Below are 13,374 nucleotides of genomic sequence, written 5' to 3'. Positions count from 1 at the left end.
ATGTGGATTAGAGCAGAATTAAATGCTGGGATTCCAGCCTCCATGTATTGCAGCAGATATGATAACGTTTAAAATTGGATGGTAGTCCGAGATTGATTGCCATTTCACGACCAAAAATAATTACTTTTTTTTTGATAAACTATGTGACAGATACAGAGAGGTAAGCCAATCGGTTAAGCGCATTAGTAAGATATAGTCACTCAATGAAATAATTACTGTGACATCGATGCCTGCATGCACATACTGCATATAGGAGATTTAAGACAGATTTGAGTTGATCTGACACAAGGGAAAAAATAATAAGATTACATTTCTTTTAATTCCTGCTGGTGACCAGTCTAATCCTTGCAGGTGGAATTATTTGGACTATGTTGTATTCTGAATTATATGGGTTACTTTAAACATGCATGGCAAGCCAATGTGTCAGTGAGATGATGCTTCCCATCACTTTCCATCAGTAAGTGTCAACAAGAGAATGGGTAGCTACAGATTCCAGAGATTCCCCATTATTCCCCTCCCAAAATGTCCTGCCATCTAAGGAAGCTGCCTCCTTCTCTCTGAGGACAGGAATCTCTTATCACCTTAGTCTGAAGGCCATTGCCGTAAAATTTAAAATTGCAGAATTTTGGACGGGAGTTAAATTCAGTCTAAATTTAGAGGCTGTTTTTTGGACATTGGCTTCCAAATTAAGACTGAATTTTAAATATTTCCAAACTTCTGTACAATCTTCATCTTTAAGACAATGGCCTTTCATGAGGCTAAACACTTGAGAAATTTCACATCTGGGGATGTGCAACCCACATCCCTTCGCCTCGCCCCTCCCTTGCTTCCTTCAAGGTCCGTCTTCAAGAGCTTCCTCATCAACCACGCATTCGTTCACCCTCCTAACCTCACGCTCCCTGCCCTCTACCTCTCCTGATCCCAACCCCCACCTCAGGTCAAGTCCTTGACTGTCCAGCGCTTTAGGACATCCTCCCGTTGTGAAAGGCGCTTTACAAATGTAATTTGTTGCTGTTGTTGCTTTTTACTGTCCTGCGCATTCCTACATTTTAAGACTAAATAGTTTTACAGGCTAAGACTGGGTGGAACTTTAGGCCTACCTCTGTGTCTCATAGATCCACTGTTACAATGCAATGGAAATGTGACTTTGATGATATTAAAAGGGCAAAGTGAAAGCAGTATTTTAATTAGTTGTAGAATTTAGAGATTTGACAGTAACGTGTATTTCTTTCTATTATTACCCATTTGACTGAATAATTGGCCTGGCAAGCTAATTAGGAAGTTATCAAGCTTGCACATTGTCAATATCTTAATTGAGCTTGGATATTCCCACAGACATGTGGTGTTAAACAGTGACAATGCACACAGATTCTGCATCAGAAATGGAAACTCCAATCTAAAAGGCAGCACAAGGGATTGGTTGGGTCAAATTACAAAGCAATTATAGCTATAAACGGCATTAATAATATTTAAGATTATTTTAAATGTCTCCAGTTAAATCTGTAACACTGACACATCTTTGGCCAGGGAACTGGGGACTGACAAGAGTAAACAATAGCTGTCGCTGCCTCCTCCAATTTGGAAATGTTTAGGTAAAACACTTTTGCTTAGCTTGTGATCTAGGCTGACAGCCCATTGCAGAGTTGTGGCAGCATTTTATTGTCAGAGATCAAGCCATTCAGATCAGCCTAAAACCCGAGTGGCATAAAGAACGTATAACTCAATTCAAAAAGAGAAGGGAGCTTTTCCTGGTCAATCGTCCTCCAATTAACTTAGCCATCTGGTTATTCGTGGTTCATTGCTGTATGCCAAAGGACTTCTGCATTCACCTACAAATACACAGTCCACACACTTCATATGTATTACTATGAAATGCTTTGATGGATTTCAACATAATAAAGCACTATATCAAATGTAAAGATTTTAAAAAATATTATTTCTGTGCTATATTCACAAATGCTCACTCAATCCATAAGTGCTGTGAAGAATATAATAATAATAATAATCCTTGCATTTGATATAGCGCTTTTCACGTCGGGAGGACGTCCCAAAGCACTTCACAGAACACACTGTAAAGTGAATTGACTGTATATTTGTGGGCGAACGCGGCAGCCAATTGCACACAGCAATGTCCCACAAACAGTCGTGGATTGAAAATGACCAATTTATTATTGTTTTGTTTTTTGGAGGGATTATTATTAGGCTCTGTGTGGAGTAAGGAAACTTGCCCAAGGTTTCGTCCTCTGCCTGGAATTGAACTCAGGTCTCTTGCTTGCAAAGCGAGTGCTCTAACCACTGAGCTACAGGACTCCATAAGAGGAGCAGATAGGCTGAGATTGGGAGGACAGTGTGAAGGAATCTTGTACATTTTTGCAAGTTAACAATGCATATACAAATCCTACTGTGAACTTATATCCTGCAAATAATGAGGTCCATTGATCAGACCCTGAGACACACACTGCTCTGGAATGTCAGCCTAGTCTACGATCATTAAAATTTGTTCTCCAGAAAGTTTATGGCTGTCCTTTGAAATGCCAAGAACTATTAAGGGACCATCCTGGCCTGGAGCTGGATTAGACTTGCTCTGTTGGGTTTATAATGCAGTGGAATCAATTGATGTGCTGCAGAAACCATCTCCCTGAAGTGGATGGGGTTTTGGCAATGTCCCTCTAAAGTGACTCACTCCCAAACAGAGCTAAATAGCATTCTGAATTGATTGTGTTACTTGTGTACGTTGATCACTGAGCTGAAAATAAAAGGCTTTACAAAACTACAAGCCCCAGCACTCGCTTTCTACGCCTGAAATAATGGATTTTCTGAGCAGACAGCTACATATGAGATGAAGGTGCAATAGAGAGAGTTTGAATAATATAGGAGTTGCTATAACTGCTCTGTGATGTGGAGAATCTTTGCTTTTTAGCCGTTTTTACACAGGCTTTGTTTTATTCTCACTGGAACCTTCTTTAGATATCAGGGTAAATATTTAAATGCTTATTTTTTTNGTATTACAAGAGTTTGCTCCTTTCTCTGGTCTGGCTATTGAAAATCTACACAATGAATTAGAAATAGAATGGAACCTGCTTGGTTGTGGTGGTTTTGAACTCTCGAAGATCATGCAATTAACTGGGGAAGTCAGCTAAATGAACAAGACAGCTGACAAGACGGCATTGACCATTTTGCAATGTTTTCTTGCTGCATCGCTGCAGCCGAATATCCTTCGGGAGGATTTGTGCTCAGACTCTGTACAAATGATTGATTGATGAAACATGCAAATACAAGGTCAAAGATTCCAACATGACTGGAAATACTGATCCACGTAAGCAGGTTGCACAAATGGAGGCTTTCTTATTCATTCCACATCGATAGAAACAAATGGGTCCTAATGATTCACTCTCACATAGAAACGGAATGGGCAACGAAACCCTACAAACCCACACAACTCACTGTATCTGTATTGAAGAAGCAAGAATTCCTGAACGCGTGGCTATGTTTGTCAATAAGAGAGCTAGGATTTGTTCTGTCCATTATGGTACTTGGCATTTTGAGATCCACAGTGCTTATTTTATTGAAACCAGAACTCCGTCCTCCAAGTTAAGAATGAATTCAACAATTTTCCAAATTCTGCCCTCTGAAATGTGACATAAATAGAGTAGAATCATAGAATTTTACAGCACAGAAGGAGACCATTCGGCCCATCGTGTCTGTGCCAGCTCTTTAAAAAAGAGCTATCCAAATCAATCCCACTCCCCTGCTCTCTCCCCATAGCCTTGCAAACTTGTCCTTCTCAAATAATTATCTAAAGTGAATCCAGAATCAGGTAGGATTCTCACAGCAATGTGGAAACAAATATTAAGACTCTGTGGTAGCAAGTATATCACTCTGTAATAATATCTTGCAACAACAAAGCCTTACTGCATCACTCATCGATCTGGATGATGAGTAAAATCCAATGCATGGTGGCACTGCAGATAATAATAATAATAATAATCTTTGCATTTGATATAGCGCTTTGTCATGTCTGCAGTATAGTTCAGGACAGATTGCTGCACTCTGCACTATATTACGCATGGTCTGTTTCTGTCAGAGGGATTTAAGAATATTTCTGTGTGAACATTTTTACTGCTCATTAAAGATGCATTGACTTTCCACTTTATTCAATTTTCACATGCACTGAAAACCTACCAGCCTCAGTCGGTGATGAGATTTGTATAGTAACCTTTGTAATTAATTTTTTTTTACTCCAAATGACCTCATGGAGTGCATTTAAAACGCCTAACCATTTCAAATTTATCTTTTTTGCTTCTTCACCGGAGCATCACACTCCCTGGAGACCAGGCATGCTAGACGACTTGCTCTTAGACCTTCGTTAACGTAACTTCCGCATAATACAGAGGAACCATTTCCTCTGGTGGGGGAATCTACAACAAATTTTAATAATTGTAAAATTAGCATAAATTTAAACTTAGGCCATTTAGCAGTGAAATTAGGAGGCAGTTTTTCACCCAAAAGATAATGGAAATCTGGAACTCTGTCCCCAAAAGGCTGTGGATCCTGGGTCCATTCACATCTTAAAGACTGAGGTGGATGGACATCTGTTACGTCAGGGTACTAAGGGATACAGGGTAAGGGCGGGTAATTGGACTTACAGATCAGCCTTGATCTTATGGACTGGCAGAACAGGTTTGAGGGGCTGAAGGCTTACTCCTGTTTCTATGTTTGTATGTAATGCATCTGAGGGGTTGTGTGAGTATGGCCAGGCGAGACAGTCTTTGTGCAAGCTTGGTGCATGCAAAATGATGGGCTTAAGCATGCATCCTGGGTCAGCGATGAATCCACTCTTTGGCTGCCTGCAACCAACCCTTCAACTCTAATGAACAATAGTCAAGCAACAATGCGAGGCAGAGATGGTAAAAACAGTAAATGGAATTCTGGTTCCAGAAAATGCCTTAAGCTAAGAAGATCTTAAATTTCTGCTGAACTTGCAGTGTCTTCAGGCAAATCCCAGCTTTAGAGCAGAATTGATGCGAGTGTAGATAAAGTGAGCATGATATTGACTTGTTACTGAACAATTCAGCATAGGATTTGCGGTTACCTTTTATCAGCATGGAGAATTCTTTCCACTAATATCTATAGGACTCTACATGTGTAGTGGAATTTATCAATGATCTTTCTGTAATAAGTAGACATCTCATCCACTTTGATTCAAGATTTATTTCTGGTTGATATGCTAGTCATGATTATCATCTTAATAATCTTGCAGTGAGTTGTTATGGTCTGGAATGCACAGCCTGAAAGGGCAGTGGAAACAGATTTAGTAACAACTTTCCAAAGGGAATTGATTGGCATTTAAAGAGGAAACATTTGCAAGGATATGGGGAAAGAGCAGAGGAGTGGGACTGATTGGCTAGCTCTTCCAAAGAGCTGGCACAGGCACGATGGGCCGAATGACCTCCTTCTGTGCTGTAATATTCTATGATTTTATTATTAACATGATGTTTTAGTAATATAGAATGAACTTCTGTTAATACAATACAAAGTAGGGCAGGAAAGTCAACATTTATATTTCTCCATTGGGTATTAAATGGTTTTTAACAAAAGATTTACTGTGATTTATAACAATTCTCTTTCTCGTTGTTAAACAAAATGTTTCCTATCCCTTTTAGCAACGACTTACTGATAGATTTAAAAATAACCTCTTTTATTAGTTTTCAGCCTGCCGGACTGATGGAGAAGATTCAAGCGATAGCACAGAATGTCTCGAGCCTAGCAGCCAAAGTTGAGCAGCTTCTGCAGATCAGCCTCACAGCAAGGAAAGACGTGGCTTTCAATGGGAAAGGTATGTTTCTGGCGTAGATCTCAATGATTTTACAGTGTTTAACCCAAAGGACAAGTAAAATCATAGATTCATGGAAATTTACAACTCAGAAAGTTTGACGTGGGTGGGGGGGTGGGGGATGTCATTCAGCTCATTGAGTCTACACTGACTCCCAAAGCAATCTGTCCATTCAATCTTATTTCCCGGCCTATCCCCATACCATTTCAAGCCTGTGTTTATATGTACTTGTCGCTTTCCTCTTGAAACCAACAATGGACTTTGCTTCTATTTAAATAACTCTTAGCATTGGAGTTCCACCAATGGTTTAATTAGTAAAGACACTGCCTAGTGCACAACAGAGCCATGAGTTAGGTGACCTCACCTGGAGTGGGGCACTGCAGTTGGCATCCACACCCCTGGAATAGGGAGGGGAAAAAGGAACTGCCCTTACCAGTCATTTGAAAGCTTGGCATTACTCTCAACCTGAGAGCATTCAAAGCATGACATTAAGTATAATCAGAATGAACTGCAAGGCTATTTTCTGTCTTACTCAGTGTCTGATAACATAAAGTGCTGCTGATGTCAGACCCATTCTGCAGCAAACTCGCAGCAGATTTCAAAAGTTCCCTTCACAGAAACTTGCTGTACCGGGCGTAAGCAATTAATGTGGACTTTCAGCTCACAGATAGTGCAATTAAGTCTTGAATCGTTTCATCAGGTAATTCTGTAAAACCCTCCAGAGTCTGGACTAGGGTGTCACCATGAACAACTGCAAATAGATTAAAATCTACTTCACTTTCTTGCCACTGAACCCAAGAAAGACATAAGGATTTGCGTAAAGGGCATTTTGGTCCATCAGGCTGGTCCGAAGGTTAAAAAAAAATAGCCCTACTCTCCACCATCTCTTGTACCTGCCAATCGATTTCTTTCACCAATTAAATATCTAATTTGCTCTGGATTTTGCTGACAAGCTGCCTCTGTCAACTCCCAGGGTAGTCTATTCGATGTATTCACCACACTCTTCTGTGTAAAGTAATTAAAATCTGCAATGTCTGTTTCAGTTCCCTCCTCTCAGCCTGAAAGCCACAGATACAGAATCTCTGCAGCCAAATGACATGCTACCATTTTTTCTCGTTTTGTCCTTACTTCAGTTCTAAACCATCTGCAGCTTCTTATCAAAATAAGGGTCGTCATTAAAGACCTACAGAGGTGCGAACATTTATTTTATTAACAAAGTTATATCATTATATTTTGACCAGAACTTTGGTCATCTTTAGCCTCAACACCCACCTCAGCTCCCATCCCCAGCCTATATAGATCCACCCTGCATTGTCATGTGCTTTGAGAAGACCTTCTGACATGAAAGGCGCTGTATAAATGTAGGTTATGTAGAAATGTCTGTTATAATCAGCAATAAAAATTGCAAAATTTGTTCTGTTCCACGTGGTTTTCAAACCATTTGTCTTCATATGAGTAAGCGAATCCCTTGAGTTTAGTATTAAACAAAGATGGTGGAAGCGTAAATCAGGAGTGACATTTCTGGAGTCTTGGGAGACTTCAGTGATACGGGATCGTATTGCAGAGCAGACTGTAGCTTTGAAATCTTTCAAAAAACGCTGTTAGGAAAAACTATATTTGATTATGTAGCTCCCTGAATTGCAATTCTTCACACATGACAATGTGGTTCCATTGGATTAATACAGAAAACCAATCCGCAGTTTGAATTGCTGTATTGAAAACTTCCGCTTGGCTGCATTGTGCTCCCCCACCACCGCATGTCCCCTCCTACCCAGACCATCCACACCACCTTCTCCCTCCGCCACGGCTCCTGCCACTCCCTGCTCCTTATACTCCTTTGCCCCAGTTTCTCCCTCCTCCCTCTCAACCACAATCACCTGGATGAAGTTCACCACCTGCTGCCTCGACTCCCTCCCCACCCAGCTGCTGGTCAATCAACTCCCCCTCCTCTCCCCACTGCTGGCCAACCCGGTCAACCAGTCTCTCTCCTCAGGCTCTGTTCCATTCCCCCTAAAAACTGCTGTCATCACACCCCTCCTCAAAAACCCACCCTCTATCCCTCTAATCTCGCACGCTACCGTCTCATCTCAAACCTACCCTTCCTTGCCAAAGTCCTGGAACGCATTGTTGCAGGTCAACTTGGGTCACACCTCTCCCTCCACTCCCTCCTCGAGGCCCTGCAGTCTGGTTTTCGCCCTGACCACAGCACAGAGACAGCGCTTGTCAAAGTCACAAACGACATTCTCCCTATCTGTGACCAGGGCTCTCTCTGCCTCCTCGTCCTCCTGGATCTCTCTGCCATGTTGGACACAGTCGACCACACCATCCTCTTCCATCGGCTCTCCTCCCTCATCTACCTTTGTGGGACCCCACTCGCATGGTTTGAGTCCTACTTAACCAACCACCTCCATTTGATCTCAGCAAATGGTTTCTCCTCTCACCCCCGCCCGGTCACCTGCGGGGTACCCCAGCGCTCCATCCTTGGCCTCTTCTTTTTCTTATCTATATGTTCTCTCTCGGCGCTGTCATCCACAGACACAGAGTAAACTTCCACATGTACGCGGATGACACACAAATCTAATTTGCTTCCTCCAGTACCAACTCCAGGTCTGCCGATGTTCTATCCGCTTGTCTGGCAGACATCAAGGCCTGGATGAGTGTAAACTTTCTGCAGCTGAATATGGACAAGACGGAAGCCATACTCCTTGGCTCCCATCAACATCTTTACTCCTGCGGATCTAACCTCCTCAACCTCTCTGGGCTCTCCCTCAGACTCATTGAACCAGTGCGGAAGCTAGGCACCTGGTTCAACGCCCAACTGTCCTTCCTCCCTCACATTCGGTCTCTGACCAGGACCACTATCTTCCACCTCCACCACATTGCCCGCCTCCAGCCATACCTTATCGCAAATGCAGCCAAAACCCTCATGCATGCGCTTGTCACCTCCCACTTGGATTACCCCAACGAGTCTCCCCAGCTCCACCATTCACAAGATCCAGCTCATTCAAAACTCTTCTGCCCACGTACTGACCCGGACCAAACTCCGTACCCACATCTCACCAGTTCTGGCCCAGGCTCCACTGGCTCCCCATCACCGAACGGATCAACTTCAAGATCCTCTCATTCTCGTGTTCAAATCCATTAATTCCCTGGCATCTCCCTCCCTCCCTCTCCGACCTCCTCACTCCTCAATCCACCACCCGGTGCCTCCGCGCAACCTGCACCGGCCTCCTGCTCGTCCCTCGCACCCTCCGCTCCACCATCAGAGATTGCGCTTTCAGCAACTATGCACCAACACTCTGGAACACTCTCCCTCAATACCTCCGCCTTGCCCCCTCTCTCTCCTCTTTCAAGTCCCACCTGAAAACCTTCCTCTTCGACCGTACTTACGGTCACCTCCCCCCTCCCCCCGGCTCGGAGTTAGGCTCCGCCACTGTTAAGCGCTCTGAGACACTACCCTGGGTGGAGGGCGCTACATAAGTGCAAGTTGCTGTTGCTATTGTAGAATAATACATTGTGGGTAAAGCCAGCTTTGCAACATATTATAATACTAAAAAACAAGAAGCTTTACCTAAATGGCAGATTTTTAAATGCAATGGTTTGTGCGCCACCTTCTCTGTGTGTTACATTGTCACATTGCCGCATTCCCCCCCGCCCCAACCCATTAATTCCTTATTGCAAACCCTCGACTATCCAGCACCTTGTGTCATCCTCCTGGCGTGAAAGATGCTATATAAATGCAATTTGTTGTTGTTGGGCCTGAATGATAAAACAGACAATGCTACTATTTGAAAAGAACCTCTGATTATTTGCAGCTCAACACGTTTTACACTTAACATAGTATCTTTCACATCAGGAGGTTGTCTCAAAGCTCTTGACGTTGCTGGCTGGGTGCCCAAGCTCCGCATGGGAGGGAGCTGAGGGGGTAGGGGATGGGTAAGATGATCGAAAGCGCAGTCAAGAAGCTATGTTTATTTGACTTGTATTGAGGATATGCCAAGATCTTCAAACTGGTGGAACAAGCTCGATGGCTGAATGGCCTCCTCTTGTTCATGTTTTGCCTACATTCTCAATGCAATGACGTGCTTGGAATCAAACTGAAGTTTTCCGCTGCTTTGTTCAAATATTCCTACCCCGTGCCATGCTTTATGGTTCCTCTTCCCCCTTCCTCCCATGAAGATCTGTGCACAGTTAAAGGCCGCTTCAGAGTTGCAAAGTGCCATTAAATCAAGGGAATCCATCACAAATTGATGCCATGTTATCAATGTGTGAGTAATAGGCATAGATAAATGGAACCTGTGTTTCAAGACTGTAATTCAGATGAGGGATTTTGATGACATCACAAACCTCAGAAGCCGAGTGGTTTTGAATCACAGAATTCTCTCTGGAGCCATCTGTTAACTTATATAATATAGCACGGATTATAATTTTCGATTGAATAAGTGATGTTTGTAACTAATATTACCGCTTCTGCTGTGCCGTGGAGATGGAGAAGGTGGGCAGAGCATTCACAGCTGGGAATGGTGACTCAGTCACATTCACAAAAACGTCTGGTGGTTAATTTTCACTTGCCCTGAATAGAATTTAGAGTGGAGTCCTGTAGCTCAGTGGTTAGAGCACTCGCCTCGCAAGCGAGAGACCTGGGTTCGATTCCGGCAGGGCGAAACCTTGGGCAAGTTTCCTTACTCCACACATCTGGTAATATTCCCTCAAGAAAAAAAAGAAGAAATTGATCACGCCAATCCACGACTGTTTGTGGGACACTGCTGTGCGCAATTGGCTGCCGCATTTCGCCTAAAAATATACAGTCAATTAACTTAACAGTATATTCTCTGAAGTGCTTTAAGACGTCTAGAAGACGTGAAAAGCACTATATTAAATGCAAGAGTTATTAATATATTATATATTAGAATTTAATCATTGCCCAGCTTTAATTCTTTGGAAAGGAAGGAGAATTCCTACATGCAATGTGCTTATTATTACCTGTGATAATTATCAGGGGCTGCATATACAAACCTCCCCTGTTATTTTTACTGTGCTTCATTATGTTGATATTTAGTGTGTCAAGGTCCTGCTGATGACAGACTAGAAAACCTGCAAATCGTTGGCAGGATGTGGAGAGGAAAACTGGTTACTAGGATTCTTCCCACTCAGTTCCTATTATCCTTGCAAGCTAAAGCCACAATGGTTGTCTCTCCTGGGAAGAAGTGGGAGCTTGCCAGACAGTGCGCTCAATGGCAAGCAATGTGGTTTTAGTTGGTTGACCTCCAGCAGTACCCAACACACACTTTGGGGTTCCCAAGCCTTGGCTCTCGCCAACCTGTGCCCAACACTTCTCACGGTTAAGTAAGCAGGATGCATCGCTTTTGGGAAAAGAACACGCATTCCAATACAGACATTGTAATATTTCTGTTTATAGGTGGCATTCAGACGTGGAACTCTCAGTCTAGTTTGGATACTCTTGACCGTGGTGATAAGTTTCCACATGTGTCACAAACCTGGTAACCCCCAAAAAGTAGTAAATTATAAATAAGTTATGAATAGTATCTTTCAGTTATAGTGTGTAGAGTTTCCGCTAACACTAATGAATCCAAACCTTTCAAAGAATAATAGAATATGCAGGACAAGGTTATAATTGTGGAAATAAATGTCACAGGAGGTTGAAGAGGTAAAGAAACCATGTGTTCACCTAAAAATACATTCGCTACACTTTACAGTAATTCCCGTGAAGCACTTTGAAACGTCCTCCCAACACTGTACCAATGGAAGGATTGTTATTTTATTAAATCTTTACCTTTAGAACTCCAGTATTGAAGATACTTGCAGCTTGCAAACTATCCTATATGATTGAATTAGATTTTGGGTTGCAAGTATTAGATTGGATACCTCCTATGACACCTCCTAACAAAATGACCAGATGTTCACACACTAACTGTGAGGTTAGGGTTGGTATATTTAGATCTTTTAAATTCTACTCAATCTACTTCCCATTCCTGGAGGATAGCATCTAAATAACCCCCAGAGTTATCTAATTTCACAGTTTATGCCTAGTTCAAAGAACCTGTGTCACACACACAGGTCCTTTTACGTTATCCCAGCATAAAGATCAGAAGAAATATATGAGTCAGATCAGGTCTATGTGGAATGAGAGCAGGCACCCTCCAGGGATGATATCTGAAAGATTTGAACTCATGTATTTATACTGCTGCTAAACGTGCTGAATAAATTGAGGTTGAGTGAGTGTGAATGTCATTGGAGTCCTGGTCCTGACATTACCTAGACGGAAGTGGTCTCGAGAACAGTGCAATTTAAACTCGCTGCGTTGCAAATCAAGCAGGGCTTGTCCTCCTTGGATCATTGACAGCTCTTAATATCTGTGAATGTGAATGATTTTAATTGTGTGAGTATTGCTTTGTCCTTTGGTCCATTGAAAACTTGGGTGATAGATGGCCTGAGAGCTTTCAACACACTGTGGTTTTATGTTATTGAAGAGCTGAACCTGTGACTGACACTATCACAAGATTAAAAACTAACCCTCGATGTTAATGTCCTGCACATTTCTAACGTTGCCCACGCTGCACTCACTCTGAAATCAGGAGTGAGTTCTTTAATGGACCTGGTGCAAAACGAGACGCGATGTGAAGCCAATGGCATTGAACAGAGAGTCGAAAACGCCTTACGCAACCGCAATATATTTGGCCTGTGTGCTGTTGACTCGTGACGTGTGGCACAGACTCCAAAAAAAGATTCTTGACGTCATGACGATTATCTATGATAAGAAGATGGTAGAGTGAGTAATTTGGAGGGATGAGATCAAATGAGCTGAATGGCTTTCTTCACCCAAACCAATCTTGTGATCTTGTGAAGTCCTTCAAAGACTAACTTGTGTACCATCTGTTTAGGAACTGTATTGGAAATAATAGGAGTAGATGCAGAATGCCATAAAAACAAATGACCAACAGGTAGTGGCTGTGTTTCCTGAGCCTGGAGGAAGGGATCATTGAGACGCATTACTTTTATTGGTTTTAGCCAATCCGTCTAGCTGGACTCTGTGCAGAGAGAGTGAGAGTCCCGTGGATGCTATAACTCTCTATTCTTCCTTCACCCACCTGAGGCCTTTAATCATGGAGACTTTACCTCCACTGATGATTGTGTGCTTGAGTAAATTAACCCTATGTTCATGTCAGCACGGATGACCTTTCAGCTCTTCAAAGCCTTTAAAATATTATTGGGATATTCAATATGATTATTGGACCATTATAATAATAATAATAATAATCCTTGCATTTGATATAGCGCTTTTCACGTCGGGAGGACGTCCCAAAGCGCTTCACAGAACACACTGTAAAGTGAATTGACTGTATATTTGTGGGCGAACGCGGCAGCCAATTGCGCTCAGCAATGTCCCACAAACAGTCGTAGATTGAAAATGACCAATTTAATTATTGTTTTGTTTTGGAGGGATTATTATTAGGCTCTGTGTGGAGTAAGGAAACTTGCCCAAGGTTTCGCCCTCTGCCTGGAATAATCTGAGTTTCCTG

The 13,374-nt window shown here is 42.4% G+C and overlaps 1 protein-coding gene across 1 annotated transcript in view; it reads left to right on the top strand.

The window, feature by feature from the left end:
- Positions 1–13,374, top strand: part of LOC103175452 (alpha-1,6-mannosylglycoprotein 6-beta-N-acetylglucosaminyltransferase B) — a 231,129-nt gene that overhangs the window by 95,242 nt on the left and 122,513 nt on the right. Inside the window, exon 4 of the mRNA XM_042342522.1 lies at positions 5,706–5,836. Coding sequence (XP_042198456.1) covers positions 5,706–5,836 — 131 coding nt within the window. The remainder of the gene's footprint in view (positions 1–5,705; positions 5,837–13,374) is intronic.

Source organism: Callorhinchus milii, unplaced genomic scaffold (assembly GCF_018977255.1).
Source record: "Callorhinchus milii isolate IMCB2004 unplaced genomic scaffold, IMCB_Cmil_1.0 Scaffold20, whole genome shotgun sequence".
In the NCBI taxonomy this organism is placed as follows: domain Eukaryota; kingdom Metazoa; phylum Chordata; class Chondrichthyes; order Chimaeriformes; family Callorhinchidae; genus Callorhinchus; species Callorhinchus milii.
The sequence above is the reverse complement of the archived record's forward strand: the minus strand, read 5'-3'. Positions and strand labels throughout refer to the sequence as shown.